This window comes from Oxyura jamaicensis, chromosome 26 (assembly GCF_011077185.1).
Source record: "Oxyura jamaicensis isolate SHBP4307 breed ruddy duck chromosome 26, BPBGC_Ojam_1.0, whole genome shotgun sequence".
Lineage (NCBI taxonomy): Eukaryota > Metazoa > Chordata > Aves > Anseriformes > Anatidae > Oxyura > Oxyura jamaicensis.
This window is the reverse complement of record NC_048918.1, coordinates 1,602,453-1,622,277: the sequence shown is the minus strand read 5'-3', so window position 1 is coordinate 1,622,277 and position 19,825 is coordinate 1,602,453. Positions and strand designations below refer to the sequence as shown.

At 59.4% G+C, this 19,825-nt stretch overlaps 1 protein-coding gene and 1 long non-coding RNA gene across 3 annotated transcripts; both read left to right on the top strand.

Moving 5' to 3' along the window:
• The first annotated feature begins 820 nt into the window (after window positions 1–820).
• On the top strand, window positions 821–1,662 carry LOC118178550. Its single transcript, XR_004756191.1, has 3 exons — window positions 821–1,339; window positions 1,413–1,449; window positions 1,620–1,662. It is a non-coding gene; the product is annotated as an uncharacterized LOC118178550 (long non-coding RNA).
• Window positions 1,663–4,979: 3,317 nt separating this feature from the next.
• FKBP5 (FKBP prolyl isomerase 5) lies at window positions 4,980–18,560 on the top strand. 2 transcript variants are annotated; one of them, XM_035346779.1, is made up of 10 exons: window positions 4,980–7,337; window positions 8,132–8,276; window positions 8,419–8,561; window positions 9,200–9,314; window positions 13,492–13,648; window positions 14,325–14,415; window positions 15,347–15,430; window positions 15,729–15,914; window positions 16,891–17,031; window positions 18,199–18,560. In XM_035346779.1, the coding sequence occupies exons 1-10, from the start codon at window positions 7,233–7,235 to the stop codon at window positions 18,304–18,306; spliced, it is 1,275 nt and encodes a 424-aa protein (XP_035202670.1). In that variant the 5' UTR covers window positions 4,980–7,232; the 3' UTR covers window positions 18,307–18,560. The 2 variants fall into 2 exon arrangements, with proteins under 2 accessions (XP_035202670.1, XP_035202669.1); XM_035346778.1 differs by having other exon boundaries at window positions 6,344–7,337; window positions 16,792–17,031.
• The last annotated feature ends 1,265 nt before the right edge of the window (window positions 18,561–19,825 follow it).

Here is a 19,825-nt window from a genome sequence, read left to right as displayed (position 1 = left end):
CTTCCCCCCCCCCAACCCCCCCGTGCCACCGGCCGCGTGTCACCGCCACCGGGCTCGCCCCCGCCGCAGGGTGGTGTCAGCCCGGATCCAGAACTTGGTGGTTTTAATTGGTGTATATTGAAATACATGTTAAAAATATTTTAAGCAGATATTTTTACCGTATATTTCAATATATATTCTTAATCCATTTCAATATATATTCAACATATACTTTAATAAACGTGTCCTAGATACTTCAATGCACTTAATATATATCGTAATGGATTTATTCTAACGGATACGTGTTAATACCCGTTTAAATACACATTTTTAATACCTCTCTGTCTCAATATTTTACTTTGTATTTTAAAAAGTCCCCGTCTGAAGTCGTGTCCCCCACCCAGGCACAGCAAGCAGGGGGCCGGGGCACGGCGCTTAGCCCTGCTCCGCACCTCGGTCAGGATCTGTGCCGCTCGCCGCCGTGTCCCGGGGAGCCGGGTCGGTGCCAGTGGCCGTCCCCAAGCGGTGCCGGCACCGAGGGCGAGATGTGTCCGCGTGCAAAGCCCCCTCGATTGCCCCCAGCCCTGGGGGTCTCCTCCCTTTGGAAGGCCGGCAGCCCATAAATGTTGATGGGCTTTTGCTTTTGCCATTTGTTCCTCTTTTGGAGTAGAGGAAGGGAAAAAGAGGGGGGGAAAAAAAAGGGTTCTGGCGGCGGTTTTCTTGTGGTTTTCCACTTGGTGTCGAAGCTCGGAGAGTTTGGGCTCCAGGGCCGGGCACCGCCTGCGGAGGCGGCTGCGGGGTGCTCGGGGCCGCGGCAGCCGGAGCTCGGTCCGCTTGGAGGCGACCTGGAGAAACGATGGGTTGCAAAAAAAACAAAGAACTGGATTTCCTCGGGGGCAGCGTGTCATCTGGTCACGGTGCCTTGCTGGATAGCCAGCAAAACCCCCAAAAAACCACCACCGCCACCAAAACCCCTTTCTGCCGGAATATTTGTCCTGGCAGGGGGGCGAGCCATCCTGCTCGCTTGTTCCTCCCGCTGCACCCCAGGCTCGAGGGCAGCCTCGTGTCTGAAACGGGGGGGGAAAAAAAAATCGGTTATGAGCTGGATCCTCGCTGAAACCTCTTCAGAGGCTGAAAAATATCAGGCGAAATGGTGAAGCGCGGGTGCCAGAGCGCCTGCCATGGGCTGCGAGGTAGCCGCCTGCCGCGGTTTCCTTCCCTCCTCCCTGCGCTCTTCGTTGCCTAAAAGCCGCCCGTCGCCGCGCTCGGCGTCGCTGCCAAGTCCCCCTGGTGTGCGGGAGGGGACGGAGCAGCTCCCTGCTGGGGACACGGGGTGGTGGCGCTGGGGGACACGGGGCTGGTGGCACTGGGAGGTGGCTGTAGGGGCGCAGAGCTGGTGGCCCTGGGGGACACGGGGCTGGTGGCACTGGGAGGTGGCAGTGGGGGATATGGGGCTGGTGGCACTGGGAGGTGGCTGTAGGGACGCAGAGCTGGTGGCACTGGGGGACATGGAGCTGGTGGCATTGCAAGGTGGCAATGAGGGACGTGGGGTTGGTGTCATTGAGAGGCGGCAGCAGGGACATGGGGCTGGTGGCACTGGGAGGTGGCAATGGGGGACGTGGGGTTGATGACACTGGGAGGTGACAGCAGGGGACATGGGGCTGGTGGCGCTGGGAGGTGGCAGCAGGGACACGGTGCAGGGAGCTGCTGTCCCCGAGCCGGGAAGTCCCCACCTCCTCGGGGACAGAAGGAGTTAACGCCACCGCCGGGCTGTGAGCGAACACGGATGGTACACCGAGTTCGCTCGAGTCCACCGTGAGTCACGGCTCACCCCGCGCGCTCCGCGGTGACGCTTCAGCGGGGTGCGTGCGCGGCGGCGGCGGCAGCGCCGCTGCTTGCGGTTTGTTCCTTTCCTCGCAAGAAAAAAGTTCCCCGGACCGGCTCCCGGCGCTGCCAGCTCCTTGCACAACGCCCGTGCCGAGGGAGCGAAGCTCGGCCGCGGATCAAAAAGAAAAGAAAAGAAAATAAAGGCCGGGGGGGGGGGGGGGGGGGCCGGAAGCCAAGGGGGTAGGGTTAAAAAAAAAAATAGTGAATTTTAAATTGAAGCCGCGGCAATGTGAGAAACGGTCCCGAAGGTCCCAAATCCGGGCGGATTTGTGACTGAAGAGCGAGGCAGGGAGGGAGGCAGGGCCCCAAGGTGGTGGCGATGCGGCGGCCGCCCTGGGACCGCGCCGGGGCCGGGCTGAGGTTTCTTCAGAGGTCTCCTGCTCGGTCTCGGTTGCAGGTGTCTTGGAGCCTCTCACCTGGGAAAAATTGCTGTTTTTTTTTTTCCTTCCTGCTGCACGTAAACGTTTGGCTCAGTGTTTATTTTCCTAGAGAAAAGCCTTTCCCCCATCGCAGCCAAGCGATGCCGCAGTGAAGTGGCGAGGAGATGCTCCAGCTGGGGTCATCCTTCCTCGCCCTGCACCGGTGCGCTGGGGACAGGGACGAGGACAGGGACGGGGACAGGGACAGCCCCAGGGCTGTTGTTGCTGGTTCCCGGCCTGACCCTTGCGTTTTGAAGCGAGTGTTGCAATCCGAAACTTGCAGCCACGGCGCGGTGGCGTGGAAGCGAAAGCACTCGGGGCTGAGCGGGTCTTAAAAAACAAACCCCGGGACGCCCAGCGCTCGCTTTTCCATTCCGCCGAGCCACGCCGTGACTTTTAGCAAGGGGCAATAAAAAAGTTGGACAGAACAGAGGCGTCATTTTTATTTTTTTCCTCCTTTTTTTTTTTTTCCTAAACCGATGCTGAGATGCCGAACGGCGCGGAATGGGAGCACTGAGCGAAACCAGCCCTTCGGTCGCTGCCGGAGCGCGCTGCGCTCGGCGGCTCCGTGCTGTGCCCGTGCTCTGCGTCCTGCACCCCGGGGTGCTCGGGGCGGGGGGAGCTGCCCGTGGGTCCCCATCGCGGGGACAGACTCGGTGACAGCAGCGGGTGCCACCCCGTGCGCCCTAGGGCAGGGTCCGACACGGCTGGGACGTGCCCGTGGCTTAAAACCACAGCCTCACTTCTCCCTTCTTGCGAAATCCTCTTTTAGAACGAAGCGTGGGGTTTGCTTTTATTTATTTATTTGTTAGTTTTTATTATTATTTTTCCCCCCCTCTCCTTCCCAGCTGCTCTTCCCGGCTCCCGTCGCCCCGTGCCAAGCTGGGACCCCCCGAGCCAGGCTCTCGCCCGCCCGCGTTGGAGATCTGCGGGGCGAAGTTTCCACTTTAGCAGCTGGAAAGTTCCCGGAATGCCGATTTCTAGGAAACGCGGCCCGGGATGGTCGCGCAGCGGGGTTTTGTGAAACTCGAGCACGTGGGATACCTGCCTGTCCTCAGCCCCGGGTCAGACATCTGCGTCCCATTCCCCGCTCTGATTTTTTTTTTTTTTTCTCGTTTTTCTTCAGATAGCGGCAGCTGTGCGGAGAGGGGGTTGTGAAACCAAAGGGCTTGTTTTTACGGGGTGGATTTCGGTGCGGGGCTGCGCTGGTGTCCTGCCCCTTCTCCTGGGGCGTTTGCTTTCGTGCCGTGTTGTTCGAGGGAACTTCTTGGGGATGCTTCCTCCGAACGTCGCGGGCTGTTCGGCGAGCGCACGAGCCACGCTGCAGGGGAGCGAAGGCGGCCAGCACCCAGGGGTGAAGGCACACCCCCGCCATGCGGCGCTTAAAAAGGGAAAAAAACACAACGCTTTTGTTATGCTTGCTCTTAAAATGTGTTTTTTTTCTGAAGCAGCAGCTGAAATAATGCCGGTGAGGGCTGCAGTCCGGGCTGAGCACCAGCACTGCCGGTGGTGCTGTTGTGCCCACGGGGTGCCCGTCGGCTGCGCTCCCTGGGGAGCACGGAGCCGGGCCCCGGCCGATGCTTCCCCTGCTCGTGGGGGAAACGATGAGAGGGTGGGGATGAGGAGGGGGCAGAGGCTTTGCTTCTGAGCAGCTCGAGGGCTTTTTGCGAGCGGCAGCTCCTCCCGGCTCACTTTGGGCGTCCTGACGTGCGGGGCGTCCCCAGCCCGCGAGCATCCTTGCTTCCTCTCGTTCTGCCAGAAGCTCGTTAGTGTATTTCATGTTAATCAGCATTTAAGTAGGGGTTGCGTCCGGATGCTGAAGCCTCTGGATTTGTTTTAAAACTCATTTGTTAGAGCTCTTCAATTAAAGCTTCATCAGCAGGGCTACGCTTCCAGGTCAGCTGGCGTAGCAGCGACTGACCAAAAGCAAGTTAAAAACCCCAAACCTTCTCCTTTTAGAGCTCAGAAACGGCTCTGCCACTCCGCAGCGCCAGGGAGAAGGGCTCGGGCGGGGGCTGGTTCTGAGGGCCGGGGTCTGCGGGTGGGCACCGAGCCCCGGCGCTGGGCTCAGAGCTGGGACAGAGGCTCCGGGGCGCTTTTGGGGTTCGGGGGCTGTTGCACGGGACTTAGTTTCGGAACCGCAGCGTGCAGGAGTGCCCTGATGCAGACTCAGGTCAGGGTGTGGATCCCTGTGACCCCCCCAGCAGATCCCATTTGCCTGCTCTTTGAGCATCGCTGGCCGGGCACATCCCCGGCGGATCACGGCGCCGGAGCCGAGGCGGCCAAGTCCCCGTGCGCGCGCTCGTCCCGCTGCAGGGGGTTCATTTGCTTTAATTAAACACCATTAACCTCGCGGCACCGTCATGGCTAATGGAGCAACGGGACAGAGGGCTGTGCTCGGGGTAGATCTGTCAGAACCGCCGAGTTTTTTGCGCTGGGTAATTAATTCCCTGCCTTCACGCTTGGCTTCCAGGAGGAGAAACGTCCGGCTCGGGCATGGCGAGGTGCCGCTGAGCCCCTGCTCCCCGCGCGGCACGTTTCCTCCGGCTGTTTGTTTGAAATTAATGGGAAGTTTGGATTCCCTCCAGCTTTCCCCCGGCTGCACTTGTGCCTCCGAAAGGCTGCTCCGAGCTGGAAGAGGAGCGGGAGCAGAGCGGTCTTTTCCCTACTACTACGCCTCGGAGGCGTTTTGTTGGTGGTGGTTTTTTTTTTGGGGGTAGGCGAAGGCTCTTCGAGCTCTTTCACAACGTGGACCGCGTCTCCTGTGGGCTCCGTCCCTCCCAACCGCGGCTGACGCAGACCTTCTCCCCCCGCCTTGCGTTGGATGCCTGCCCTGGATGACTGCGCTAATTGCTTACGTCGAAAAAATAATGAGGAGGATGCGGGTGGTGTATTTTTAGACGTCTCTCGGTGGGATTTAGCAACCGGCGATGCGGAGCTGGCATCTCCGGAGCCGGCTTCCCCATCCCCGCGGCGACGCTTGGTGGCCCTTGGGGACGTCGTGCGCCGAGAGGTGCCTCCGCTTGGGCGGGCGCCCCGCTTTCGGGCTCCTCCTGGGCCCGAATATCTGCAAAAAAAGGGCTTCCCCGAGCCGCCCGGCGTCCGGCTTTGGTTGTGCCGCACGGGATGCTCGTGGGAGGCTGAATCCTGGCGGCGGCGAGTCGCGGCGGTTCCCAGATCCGCTGGAAACGGCGCGGAATCGGTGCATTTGGACCCGGAATCTCGGAGTCTCGTTAAGCGTTACCCCGAAGCTTGTTGGAGCCGGGCATGGCCCCAGGCAGTTCCCTCGCTCCTGTTTGCAGCTTCCACGCCGAGCCCTTTGTGTCTCGCTGGCTTCCTGCGCCGAGGGGAGGCTGGAATTCGGCTCGTCCCTCCCAGCGCTGGGTGCAAGGAGTGCAATTATTCTCACAGCCTGGCTTAGCTGCCCTTGGAGCTGAAAGCATCCTTTCTTTTCTGTTTATGAAACCCCGAGTGGACGATTTCTCCTGCTGCTCACCATCAGCTTCCACAGCGAGGGCTGTGGGAAAGTTTCGCAACGATAGGGACTTTAATAGATCTGTTTTATGTCTCAGAACCCCTTGCTTTCTAACTCCGTGTCACATGTTTCCTTGATTACGTCTTGCACAGCGGTGTGGCTACCAAAACAAGCCGGGCGATCCGAAGGAAATCGTCAGGAGTTATTTTTTTTTCCCCGATTCGAGGCCATTCCCTCCTCGCCGGGCAGCGTTCGCCCAGCTCGGCTGGGGGGTGCCAGGGTGCACGGGCTTCACCCGCCCCGGCCTCGCATCGCATCCTCGCGACGCTTCCCCGGGCAAACAACCACCGAAGGCTCACACGAGAGGCTCCACACCTGTTTTAAAGGAAAAAAAAAAAAAAAAAAGAATAATCATCCTCGTGTGCTGCTCGTGCTTTGTGTCAGCAAAGCGTTCCCGGCCGCTGGAGCGGGCGCATCCCTGCCCCTCGCACCGCGCGCCGGCTGCGGCGAGCGCCTCTCGCACACGGCTCTTGCTTTGGGCGGTGCTTTGCCCCCAAAAAGCCATTTCTTAGGGACTTTCTGCAAATTCTGTGGGTTTTGTGTAGTTTTTAGAGCTGCGTGCTGTGCCCGGAGGTCTTCCCGCCTGGGGAGAGACCCCGCGGCGACGCGTAGCCTCAGCACTTTTTTGGGTGTTCTTGGTGAGCGAGAGGAAACGAGGCGTGCCTGTGGTCGAGCTGTTGATTTAAGAATAATGCAGCCTCTGACGAAACAGCAAGTAATTCCTCGTGGAAAATAATCCTCATCGATGTGTCACGGCTTTGGAGCACAATGCTGGGCTGGTGCAAACGCTTCTAAGCCAACGTAGCCGGGCACCTCGGCGTGCGCCCAAGGGGCTTCGCTGCTCACCCCGGAGCATCGGGGGCTCTCCTGGCATCACCGCTGCCCCAAAGCAGCCTTCAGGCAGCGGCCCCGTGCCGAAGTCCCTCTGGTGGCTCTCGGTGCTCCCTGGGGTGAAAGCCAGCCTCCCGCTGGGGCGAGCGTTGTCGCGGGAGGTCCCAGGGGCTGGGTACGGAGACGAGTGCCCGCGTGCCGGGAGTCCGTCGGCCAGCACGTGCTTACCTGCTGGCACAGCTTTTTGGTACAACTCGTGCCCGGGGAGTCCCTGAGGCACGGGGAGAGGTGTGGTGATGACCCGGGGGGGGGCTCGGCGAGGCGAGAGCATCCCCTGTGGCCGTCACCCTGCTGCCGGGCAGGACTCCGGGGACACGGCACGGGGCTGCGTGCGCTCGTGGTGGTGGTTCGGCGGCGCTGAGCCTGGGTGGCCCCTGGGAAGGGATTTTCCGCTCTGCATGCTTGAGATGTTCTCTAAACTTCCTGCAGGGCCAGCAGAACCAGGGCTCTCCAGCTTTTAACCCTTTCCCCTGCCTCCTGCCCGCTCTCTCCCCAGCTCTGCTGCTCCTGCCCCGGGGACGATGACGACCGACGAGGCCACCAAGCCCGAAGGGGAGGTGCAGGCGGCCGCCCTGGCCGAGCGCGGGGAGGACATCACGCCCGCTCGGGACCGCGGCGTGCTGAAGGTGAGCGGGGTCCCGCGGCCACCGCAGCCCTCGGGGCACCTGGTGGCACGAGGGGACGAGCGTCGGTGCCGCGGGGAGTAACGAAGGGGCGAGCGTGGCTCGCGGAGCCGGAGAGCGCGGCGCGGATGCGGCCCGCTCGATGAATTTTCGCTGCGATCGTGTTTCTAATCGGATTGTTAGCTGCAAATCCACAAAGCATTTTTGTGCGTGACTCACAGACATTAGAAAGAGCGCGTTCCTTAGGTCATCCAGTCTGCTCCGCAGCCCCTCTTTTGATACCCAGGGCCGTTTCTGGATAGTTCTGCTCACCAGCACTTGCTCTTCTCCAGCTGAATAGGACCTTCCTCTAATAATAGCATCCTCCCCTGCCTCCATCCTCAGCTTGGGAACTGCTTGTTCCAGGCTGTAGCAATATAAAAAAAAAAAAGAAGTGTTGACAAGAAGCGAGTGGTGAAACGACACACCCCTGCGAGTGAAATCCGCACGGGCTGAAAGCGCGGGGAACTCGGGATCGCTCCCCGGTGCTGCTGACACCCCCGCAAACGCGCCCGGGTCCCGGCGCCGCGGGCTGGAGGCGGCTCCGTGCGGGGCTGGCTTGTAGGGGGTGGTGGAAGGGGCAAGGGAGTGGTTCCCCCCCCCCCGACCTCCCCATGTCTTAGGGCACCTCTGGGGTGTGTGTTTATGTACAGACGTACACTGTAATACCTAATATAATAGATTTATTTAATACACGGGTGTGTGTGCAGCCTGAGCTCTCCGTGGCTCCGTTCTCACGGGTGCTCTCCCTCCCTTAGATCGTTAAGAGGCCGGGCAACGATGACGAGACTCCGATGATCGGGGACAAGGTTTATGTCCACTACAAAGGGAAGCTGGCCAACGGCAAAAAGTTCGACTCCAGCCGCGATCGGAACGAGCCCTTCGTCTTCAGCCTGGGCAAGGGTAAGGGGACGGGGTCCCCGCTCCCGCGGCGCTAAGGGACGGCACCAGCCCGGTGGGGTGGTTTTTTTTTTTGGGGGGGTGCCTCCCCTTTTTGGGTTTTTTGTGCTTTGGGTTTCGTGTGTGATGTCTGCCTCTGTCCCAGGCCAGGTGATCAAGGCGTGGGACATCGGGGTGGCTACCATGAAGAAGGGCGAGGTGTGCTACTTGCTGTGCAAGCCGGAATACGCCTACGGGGCCGCCGGCAGCGCCCCCAAAATCCCTTCCAACGCCACCCTCTTCTTCGAGGCAAGTACGGGGCCGGGCTGCCGCGGGAGAGCTCGCTCGCTGCCTTCTGCCTTGCCAGCCAGCTCCTTAAAAAAAAAAAAAATAATAAAAAAAAACACAAAACAGCTTGGATTCCTGAAACGTGTCCCTCCGCTCCAGGAACCGGTGCCAGTGTTTTCTCAGAAATGTGTGTCTGAGCCGGAGAGGCTGCGGCCGGGGAGCAGCCCCGCGGGGAGAGCGAGCAGAGCCCTGCTTTAAAAAAAGGCAGGCGAAAAAGGGGAAAACAGCTCGGAAATGCCTCCCTGGGCTGAAAAATCCCTTCCCGGCGCTGCTCCCGCGCTGCCTGGGGAGCCGTCCCCCTCGCACCTTCCAGCCCCGGTTGCCTCCTTGCCTGCAGGATTCCTGAACTCCCTTTTACTGTTACTTTGTGTTGGGCTTCAGGTGCTGGACGTGGCCCAATTCCTCATAAATCGGGTGTATTATGCTGTGGCTTTGGAGCTGGCTTTTATGGGCAACTTCTGCTCGTCAGCCGAGCGGAGAATTAGTTTGCTTGGCTCTCCGGCTCGGGGCTGAACTGCTGCTTTGTGGCTTCCCCGTTGTTTTTCTCCTCTCCTTCCCCTCCACCCCCAGCTCTGCCTACCTTCCCTTCGATTCCTCAGGTCGAGCTGCTCGATTTCAAAGGCGAGGACCTGTTTGAGGACGGGGGGATAATCCGCAGGATCAAGAGGAAAGGGGAAGGCTACTCCAACCCCAACGAAGGCGCTACGGTGGAAAGTGAGTAGCGGGCTCCGCGGGCAGAGCCGCACGCCGCCGGGCTCTGGCCGAGCAGGGAGGGCAGCGGTTAACTTGTGGGGTTTTTGGTGAGCTCCGAGGAGCTGCCCTTGGCACGGCCCGCGGCCGCCGTTCCAGGGCTGCTGGCTCCGAGGGTTTTACTGGAAAACCTCGAGGCGCGGGAGCAGCCAGCTGGTGATGGAGCGACCGCGCGAGGACAACCCGCGCTCTGTTTTTCCCGGTCCTTTCTGCCGTAGGTCCTGCGAGGCTGCCGAGGAGGGCGAAGCCCCGTGGGGTTTTGGGGTCGGACCTTTCCTTTTTGCACTTCTACCCCTCCTGCGTCCCTGCCGTCCCCAGCGGGATGCTGAAAAATCCGGGCTCTGCCTCCTGGTGGGAATTCTTCAGCAGTTCCCCTGGGCTCCTCGTTGGGATGCTGATCGTTGTTTTGGGGCTTTCTATCGCATCTGCCGCGGCACGGAGCCTTGCCTTGTCCTTCCCACGTGGCCAGAGGACGCTTGCAAGCTTCTGGTCACCGCTGACAGAGGGGATGAATTAACGCAAGGGGTTTGTGGAGCCAGCTGCGCTCTGAGCCGGCATCGGGAGCTGGCTGGGTGACGACGAGCTCGTCCCATGCAGCTCCTCGCTGCCGGAGCCCTCTCCGAGAGCAGGACACAGTAATTCTGGTCACGTTTCTGGAGCAAACATTTCACCTAGGCGGTGAGAGCCAGGCTTTTTTTTTTCTCTCTCCTCCTCCTAAGAACAACCCGGCCATAGATTTAGAGCTACCACGCGGTACAGAAGGCATCTAGTTTCTTCTCCCCATTTCAGAGCTCCTGTTCGCTGAAGAGGGTCCAATTAACTTCCATCAGCGAAGGAGAAATTGGATCTGAACTCATAAAACTCCCTGCCTGAAACGGCCAGTTCTTCTCCCAGAGTTTTTTAAGGAGATTTTCTTGTCCCGCACTGATCTCTCCGCCCGTCACATGCTCGGCGCCGCCGCCGGACCCGGCCGGGAGTAGGGTTTCAAGCTGGCTTCACCGTCTCCAAGGTTAACCTAAGAGACCGGCTAAATATAATTGAAACCGGCCCAATTCCCACCTGCCTTTTTAGTGCTGATTTTTTTTGTTTGTTTCTTTCATTTTATCTAAAGAGGCTGCTGGGGGCGAGCGCGTGGCGGGGGGAGCGCCCCTGCTTTTTCCTTTGCGTTGGGCTGTTGGTGAACACGGCGGTGGCGTGATAATTTGGAGCAGGACGGAGGCAGGGAGAGGGAAACCCCCAGCGAGCAACCGCTTCTCCCAAAGGACACGGGGAGCCGGGTCGCCACGCGGGGTGGCTGCTCGGGGAGGGCTCCCCTGGGGTGCCCGCCGCCCCACCGCCCGCTTGTTCCCGACCTATTTCAAGCTCCGAGCGGTGCGTAACGCGTTTGCCTCCCCGCACGCCGGGGGTCACAGACCCCTAAATGCGTCCCGCTGAGAAAGGAGCGGCACGAAACAACCTGGGAAGCATTTTGGGGTGCAAGTAGGCTTTTTTGTCTTTTTTTTTTTTCGTCCTCCCACAAATGCAGCGCTGTTCACCTCGGAGCGCTTCGCTCGGGGCTGGCTCGTGGGCACGAGGGGCTCCTGGCACCAAAGGTGGGACCCCGAGGAGCAGCCCCGGGTTTTGTGAGCCCAGCCGCCTCCGCGCGGGGCTGCCCCTCGCCTCGCTCCCCCCAAAACCCCGCGTCAGCTCTGGGAGTAGCCCGGAGGTGCCCGACATCGCTGCCAGAACCAGGCTGGCCGACAACATGCGCTCACCGGGGGCGAGCATCCCCGGGCTGGAGTTTTTCAAGCGTGTTGTTTTTTTTATATATATATAGGTTTTGAGTTTTACAGACCGCAATTCGCGGTTCCGGTTCCTAAAACGCGGGCTGCAGCCGAAATCCCGCATTCCAGCTTTTGTTACAACCTTCCCCCCCCCCCCCCCGCCTTCTCCATTTTAATCTGAGTACAAATTGCTGTCAGCACATCAAGTTCGTGTGCCAGCCGCGCTCGGTACACTGTGTTCTGAGCTCTTCAAAAACAAAATCGCTGCAGGCACCGGGAGAACAATAAGTCAGCGCGGCAGCCGAGGGGATGTGCGGCGGCCCAGCGGGGGCTTTTCTCCCCGTAATCCAAGAGCAGCCGCAGCCAGCTGACCTGCTGCACACAGCGCCCAAACGCTCCTGGAAACCAGCGCAGAGATCTCCCCGTCGCTTTCCGTGTGATTAAAATGGAAGGAAAGCTCCCCCTTTTTTATTTTTTTTCATCTCCGAGCAAGGGCTGGGAGCTCGCATCCCCCCGGGCACCCTGTTGTAAGCGGGCTCGTGCGGGTGCTGCCGCGTCCCGCTGGTGATGGGGGGGACCCCGGGGAGCCACGGGTGGGTGCTGGTGTTGGGGCCGGGCGGTGGAAGCGCAGCTCAGGCTGGGTTGTGCTCGCTGGGAAAAGGCACCTGGATGGCAGGGGGATGGCGCGGTGCCGTGGGGATGCCCGTTTTGGGCTGGATATCCCGTTTTCCTGCACCCAAGGAGCTAAAGCAGGGGTTAGCCCCCGGAGGTGGGCTTGCTGGAGGGTTTTCCTTGTAGCCTTGAAGGCCGCTGGCAGGGTGCTGAAAGTCGTGGCCGTGCTCCTTGTCCTGAGCCGGCTGAGAGCGCACAGCCTGTGTCCCCGAGGGGGGGACGTTATGGGATGGCCCTGGGGGCACATCAGTGACGGGCAGCGTTTAGCACCCGAGTGCTGGAGCTGCTCGTGTTCGTGCTGGTGCTTGCGCTCGCCTCGCCGTGACATCCAGGACCTGGTGCTCTGCACCCTTCAGTAGCTCAGGATCCGTCCCGCAGCCACCGGGTCGCCTTTGGGTCCCTCGGTGGCTCGCCCTTTGCCGTTGGGGGCATCCTCTCCGAGAGGTTTAAGGGAAACTCCTTCCACGTCCTGCTGATCTGCAGGACCGCGTTCGAAGGGCAGAGGCATCACCGGCCGCTGCACCACCAAGGTGCAGGGCGGAAGGCAGACCGTCGCCAGCTAGGCAGAGGGTTCTTTGCTTTCTGGGGTCTCTCCCCATTTTGCCAGCATTTATGTGGCCACTAGAAACTCTTCCTGCTACAGCTCTGCAAAGGAGCTCGTGGCTGTGAGATGTGGGCCTTTCCCACCCTGAGGGCTGCCAACACCAGCCCAAACGGTTGCAAATTCTTTAGGCAGCTCCGACAACGTTACTGCCTGCTGTGATTTTTCTCCTCTCAGAAGCTTTTTTTTTTTTTTTTGTGGTTTCTCCGTGGTAGGTAGCAGTTTCTTATGAAATCCCTTTTACTCTATATTTGCTTGCACGCTCGCGCGTGCTTGGGAGATGGAGTGCAGAGAACACGCGGTGCCCCCCAGGCGTGCACCGTCCTCGGGATCAAATCAGCAAAGAACAATCCCGCCGTGGAAATCACGCCAGGAGCACCAGGTGGCCAACGTGCCAGGTACCCGCTGTCCGCTCCGGCTGCGCCTCTGCCAGCTCCCCGGGCTGGAACAGCGCGGTCATTGGTTGAAGATTAAAAAAAAAAAAAGAAATTAAAAAAAAAAAAAATGTTTATCTTGTACTTGCAGTTCTTAGAGGCAGGAGAACACGGCCTTGTTTTCGAGGTATAAGGCAAGGGTATGGCGCTGTATAGGAGGCTTGTAATCGCCGTGATAAACTCCGCGTGGCGGCGTGCCAGGAGCAATATCCAGTTCCAGTAAGGCTGACTCGCGCAGCGGCGCACGAGGGGAACATATTAGTCATTATGTTTATCTGTTGTCTGCTCCTTGCTTAGACAAGATACGGCTGCCTTGCTTCTTTAGCCGTGCTCCTTCCTGAGCCCTCCTGCCCCTCTCTGTTCCCCGGGGGGGCTCATTCGGACTGCAGGCAGTGCCCCCCGTGCCCCCCGTGCTCCGGTGGCCTCCCGCTGCCTCCAGGGCTCCGGCTCGGCCGGGGGCTTTTGCTGGATTTTGGGAGCCTGAGGCAGATGTGGTTACCCGACAGAGTTGCCCCAGCTCTGCTAAAAGCAGCTCCCTAAAGCAGCCCGCCCCCGAAATCCCTTGGGAAATGTTTTTTTTTTTTTTTATTGGGGAGGGGGGAGCCGGGGGCTCGGGTCCCGCTCCGCGCCGGCTGCCCGCAGCCTGGCACGGGGCTCGCTCTGCCCTGCAGTTCACCTGGAGGGCTTCTGCGGCGGCACCCGCTTCGACTGCAAGGACGTGAAGTTCGTGGTGGGCGAAGGGGAGGACCACGACATCCCCATCGGCATCGACAAAGCGCTGGAGAAGATGCAGCGGGGAGAGCACTGCGTCCTCTACCTCGGGCCACGGTAAGGGGCTCCGGTTTAAGCTTTTCCGACCTCTGCCTCTGCTTTAGCGTTCGTGGAAGGCAGCAAGCACGGCGGCAGGGCTCCTCCAGGAGAGGCTCGGGTCAGCATCGCCAGCAGGGCCAGCCAGAGGGGCGAGTGGCGCGTAGGCAGGAATGTGGAGACGGTTTTAAAAGCAGGTGAGGCGGCAGGGGCTGCATCCAGCTCCCGTGGCTGGCAGGAACGATTCACCAGGGCTTTTTTCCTACACGAGCAGAGACACTGCAGGGAGAGGTGCAGAAAAAAACAGAGGTGGTGCACCCGGAGAGGGTGGTCCCACGTGGATAATGCGCATATAAAGCAGCACACCTTCGCTTCTGTATCGCGTTGGCCCAAAAACGTTAGCGAGCGTAGGGCTAGATGTGAAAGCAGAGCGAGCACCTTGGGTGCGCGTTTATGGCCAAACCCCGCCGAAATGAGCGTTGAGGGGCTTCTCTCCACACCCTAACCACCCTAACCCTAAGCAGGACCCTAAAAAAACACGTACGGCGCCAGGTTCTCCCATCCAAAAGTGCTCCCAACGGAAACCTTTGGGTGCACCTGAACTCCCTTGGGTGAATGCTGCAAGAGGAGCAGCACTGCCGTGCCCCCCTCCCCCCGGCGCAGCCCTTCTGAACTCTCCCCATTTCTGCCCTTCCAGGTACGGCTTCGGCGAGGCGGGGAAGCCCAAGTACGGCATCCAGGCGAACGCGGAGCTGGTGTACGAGGTCACGCTTAAAAGCTTTGAGAAGGTGAGGGCAGGACCGGCCCCGGGGTGCCCGGGAGGGCTGCTCCTCTTGCAGCATTTCACCCTTTGTCCCTGGCGTGGCTGCGCCGCGGCCCCTGCTGAAGCAGAGACGTCAGCAAGGATCGCTGTGTTCTTAATTTGTTCTCGTGTGTTGGTTTGTTTTATTTTTCTGGCTGGGGTCCAAGGCTGGTTCTCTTATTTGTTCCTAGGCTTGTTCCTTTTGTACTTTTTTTTTTTTTTTTCCCCCTCCTTGGGCTGCAGAGAAAAAAAAAAAAAAGAAAAAGTTTTGTGTCCCACCAGCCGGCCGGGGTGAACACCGGGGGGGCTGCACACAGGGGCTGGGGACACAGACAGGGACATGGGGACAGCACAGGAGGTGCCACCGGGACGGGGCAGGTGCTGCTGGGTCCCCAGCCCCGTCTGGAGCAGGGGATGGTGGTGAGACCCTCTGCTTGCCCTATCTGCGGGGGAGGTCTCTTCCTACCCACTTTTTTTTTTAATATTTTGGGGCTTTATTTTATTTTTACGTTGGGATTTTTCATCCTCTGAGGTGGCAGTGGATGCACTGCAGTGGACGAACCGTGCTGTAACGCTGGGCTCGGAGGAAATCCCATACCCAGCAGTGATTTCCCTGGTGCAAAGGGCTCCTCTGCACTCCGAGCGTGCGCCCCACGTGTGCCACGACTATTTTCCTCTTCCCTTTCACCCCCAGCCCCTCAAACTCAACGAGCTGCCACCTCTGCCCTATGCAACACCACCCTGACAAGCCCCACTCGTTAAAAAGAAACCCCAGAAAGCCTCGTGGATCCGCCTGGCTTGCCATTAATTTCTCCCCCTTCACCACTCCCCCGCGTTTCGAGGTGCGCGGTGCCTTCATCCCGGCGTGCTGCTGGGCGCCGTGCCCCGTGGCCGCGGCTCTGAGCGTTTCTTTGCAGGCCAAAGAGTCGTGGGAGATGGACACCAAAGAGAAGCTGGAGCAGGCTGCCATCGTCAAGGAGAAGGGGACGATGTACTTCAAGGTTTGTGAGCGCGGCGACACCCGAACGCGAGCGGGGAGCCGCGCCGCTGGGCGCACGGAGCAAATCCAGGACCTCCAGAGACCACTTAGCAGTCCTGAAGGGGGTGTAAATGTCAGAAATGTGCCCCCCACCCCCCAAAAAATAACAAAAAGCTGCTCCTTTCCCCATTCCTCTCCCCATATAAATGATGAGCTCCGTGGGAGGTGCAGCCCCTGCCCGCCCGTTCCCCATCCTCGGTGATATCGGGCGCAGATCCGCTGCCTTTCCCAGCTCAGCTTCCCTCTTTGCTCCTTCCCAGGAAGGGAAATACCTGCAGGCGGTGATCCAGTACGGGAAGATCGTGTCCTGGCTGGAAATGGAGTACGGCTTATCCGAGAAGGAGTCGAAAGCCTCCGATTCCTTCCTGCTGGCTGCCTTCCTCAACCTGGCCATGTGCTACCTGAAGCTGCGCGAGTACACCAAGGCCGTCGAGTGCTGTGACAAGGTGCGGGGACGCGGGGTTGCTTTTCCTCCTCTCCCCACATCGAATTTGTCCGAGTACAGGCGGCAGTTTGCAAACAGCAGCGCGTCGTTGGCGTCCCCGCCGCGCCTCCTGCGCCCTTCGCGCGCGTCTGCGTCAGGAAATTGTTAATTCCTTTATAAAGGGCTTGCATTTAACAAGCTTGCCCGTGGTTCTTCATCACGGAGGGCTGGCTGCCTTAAGCAGGATGGTAAGTCACCCGTGAGACGTGTCTGGGACGTGAAGCTTTCATAAAATAACATGAAGCAGGGAGACAAAAACCCGTTTAATCCCAAGGAGCCCTCAGCCCAGGGGCTCCCCGTGCTCCCTGGGTCCTTGTGCAGCGTTCCCGCGTGATTCCAGCTCTGGGGGGGCTTCTCTCCTGCTGACCCTGCCACCCGCAGCGGGGTTTTGTGCGAGGAGGTATCTTTAATCAGCTAGAGTATATCAGTAAAAATTATATAGAAGGATATAAAATACATAGCTGCCAACTGGTTATGGAAACAAGTGGAATTTTGCAGGGCAAGATGCTCTGGAGACTCGGAGCCATCTCCCTTGTCCTAATTTGAGCACTTTTAATGAGGCTTTGAGCTTTGAAAGCCGCCCACTGAGCAAACCTAAACGGGGAGGGCACGGGGCCGCACCAGCAGTGCCCGCGTAGCGCCGGGGCTGCAAAATGAGGGAGCTGCTCCTGGGGAGCATCTTCCCTTGCAAGGGGCCGGTGGCATTCGCAGGAAGGGGAAGGTTCTGCTCCTCTGCTGGTGGTGACGCGAGGCGTGAAGCCACGTTGGTGCACGTGGCCGTGCCGTGGCTGCGCGCGCCCCGAGGAGGTGCTGGGCCCTGGCAAACTCTGTCCTTCCAGGCGCTGGGGCTGGACCAGGACAACGAGAAGGGCTTGTACAGGCGGGGCGAGGCCAGGCTGCTGATGAACGAGTTCGAGCTGGCAAAATGTGACTTTCAGAAAGTGCTGGAAGTGAACCCGCAGAACAAGGCCGCCAGGTCGCAGATCTCCGTCTGCCAGAAGAAGACGAAGGAGCACAACGAGCGGGACAGGAGGATATACGCCAACATGTTCACCAAGTTTGCGGAGAGGGACGCGAAGGTCGGTGCTGCACGAGCGTCCGGGCGCCCCGGTTTGGCCACGTTGAGGGATGCTCGGCAGGCTGGTGGGGAGAAAGGGTTAAAACAGAGGGAATTTGGACATCGGGTTGAGGATGCTGAGGTCTGCCTCCAGCTGATAGAGCCTGGGTGGGAAGGAAACGGTTGGTTCTTGGTCAGCAGAGGACGCAGAGGCTGCTGTCAGGTTGTCAGTAAAAGGATTTACGGCGCGGGCTCTCGACAGCTGATAACAGCGTTGGCATTTGGACGTCGTTCTGCCGGCCGTAGCCGCTGGCCGTCGATGACCTCCTGGCCACCGGCGGCCTGGGTGAAGTGAAATGTCATCCACCCCCCTGGCAAGGCCAAGGGGATTTTGAGACATGATAGTATGGATTTCCTGAATCTTGTAACCCAACGCTCCGCTCCTCTGCTCGTACAAGAGATCGCTTTCTCGTAGCAGGCTCTAATCCAAAATTCCTCCAAACAAAAACCGATGCACGGTGTACTGTAACGAGAGAGGACCCAGCTTTGCAAACACTCTGTACGGGTAATTTTTAGTATAATCTCTTCTGAACCGGTGCCTGAAAGCGAGGCGGTGCAATAAGGGAGTGCTGCGGGCTGCCAGGGGCCTCGTGCTGCGGCACGCTGCGACAGCAGGGCTCAGTGCTGGCCTCCCGGTGGTTCTCCACCTGTGGGGTGGGCTGCAGGTATAGGTTGTGTAGGGGCTGCAGGTATAGGTCTTATATGGGCTTATATAGGTCTTATATGGGCTTATATAGGTCTTATATGGGCTGCAGGTATAGGTTGTTTCTAGGCTGCAGCTGGATAGCCCAGCGAAGGGGCTGCAGCTATAGCTCAGTCCCGTATCTCCCCTCCGAGGGCACCACCTCCTCTCCTCATTCCCCCATGTGTCTGCCTGGGCTCGCTGTGCCAGTGCCCTGCACCATCGGGGCAGCTCCCGTCCTTCCCAAAGGCTCACCCAGAGCTGGGACAGACGAGGTCTCACCTCCACAATCCCCCCAAGCCAGGAAAGCAGGCACCTGGGGTCCGAGGGGGGTCTCTTCTGCCCTGCTGGGCTCAGCCTCGCCTCCGAGCCCTGGCATCGCTGCCGCCGGCTGCTCATCATTTCACCTCGTTTCTGACTCCCTGTGGTTCCTTTGCTCTTTTGCAGGAAGCAGCTAGCAAAACCGAGGTGGAAAAAGAGGCAGCGAAAGCGGCTTGCGCACAGGGGCTGGAAACGGCCGTTGCTGGAGGCAAAGAGGCCGAAGGCCACGTATGATGGAGGGGCAGGAGGAAGGGAGAGCCTCCTGCCCTCAGCCCGCACAGAGAACGGTTTTTGCCAGGACTTAAGGACTCGCCAGTGTTTTCTTGTAAAGCTTGTTACAGTTTGTGTGATCGTGGAAGCAAAAGCGCCTCGCAAAGAAAAAGAAACCCAGTCCTGCTGCTGCGGGCGCGCTCGCGGCTGGGCGCGAGCAGCGGGACGGCGTGGGACCACCGCAAGCGGAACAAACAGCTTTCCAAAGGAGGAGGGGGGAAATAATTAAAAGTCGAAGCTCTTGGCTCTCGGGAGGTTTGTGCAGACAGCTCCTCGCAGCTCGCTGGACTTGGTGTCAGCCGGCTGTGCCTGCGTCCTCCGAGACGAGCTGGGACGTGGGAGCGCTTCGGCACGATGCGACGGAGTCCTCCGGCACCGGCAGAGGCACAGCAGCCTCCTCCTGCGCTGCCTTCACCCTCCTCCTCCTCCTCCTTCTCGGCTGGGAGGGGAGCTGCAACAGGGACCCGGCGCCCTGGCCCCCCCTGTGCTCGCTGAGTTTGCTGTCGGGGTGGGCTCAGGTTTCTCCTCTTGGTCCCCTGCACGTGTCCGAGGGCATTGCAGCACGAGAACGAAAACCTCCTGCGTGCCGGCCACCTCCTCGTCCCTCGGGGGAGGCGATTCCCCCTCCAGCGGCTGCGGAGGCGTTTCTCATCCGTGGTGACCCCTCTGCTTAGGGATTTACAGTTCGGCTTCAAAGCACTGTTTCATTTGGGGGAGTTTATTTTTATTTTAAGAGGCTGTGTTTTATTTTGTCGGAGGGCGAGAAAGGGTTTTCCAGCGCTGCTGCTCGCAGGCGCCTAAATGGCAGCCAGCAGTGGGCTCAGATTTTTAAACGGGGGTTTTATCGCGTAGCTGGGGCCCACGTGAAAAAGAGAAGCAGCAGGTTGGCACCTCGAGGGTCAGGAAGCGAGATAGGTGTTGTCCCTGAGCCGGTACCGAGGGCTCGGTGGTGAGCGCCCCGTGCCGGTGCTGCTGCTGCGACCTCGCCAGTCGCCTTCCTCCAAGCCTGTTGGGTGCTCTCACCACCTTTGGAAAACAGCCTTCAGTTTTGTTTTTTTTTTTTTAATTTTATTTTTACTGTCTGTTCTTTGTACTACCCCTTCTGAAGCTTGAAAATAAAGAACTGAAAAAAAAAAAAAAAGGCTCCTCTTTTCTCCATCCTGCCGTGAGCAGCCGCGGAGGCGACGGCTGGGGACGCACCGGCTCCAGCGATGGCTCCGCTCCTTAGGGAATTATCGGTGTCCCCCGTGGCTGATGCTGCCCCCTTTTTACAGGGGGTGTTGTTGGGGATCTCAGCGGGGCTGCTTCTCCTGGGCAGCTTTATCCCGAGCCCTTTTTTTTGTTTGTCAGCCTGTGATGTGGGAGATTTGGGGCTGGAGCTGCAGGGTGCATCGGTGCCACGCAGGGTGGGTGCTGGGGGGAAAGGCAGCCGCCAGGAGGGCTGGAAGCAGGGGCCCTGCAAGAATTGGCGTTTATTTTATGA

Bases quoted from the DNA above. Each gene is read 5' to 3' on its own strand.
- FKBP5 (XM_035346778.1), top strand. From the start codon at position 7,233: ATGACGACCGACGAGGCCACCAAGCCCGAAGGGGAGGTGCAGGCGGCC. The intron at 13,649-14,324 runs GTAAGGGGCTCC...CTGCCCTTCCAG, and splicing joins GTCCTCTACCTCGGGCCACG to GTACGGCTTCGGCGAGGCGG. The intron at 14,416-15,346 runs GTGAGGGCAGGA...GTTTCTTTGCAG, and splicing joins CGCTTAAAAGCTTTGAGAAG to GCCAAAGAGTCGTGGGAGAT.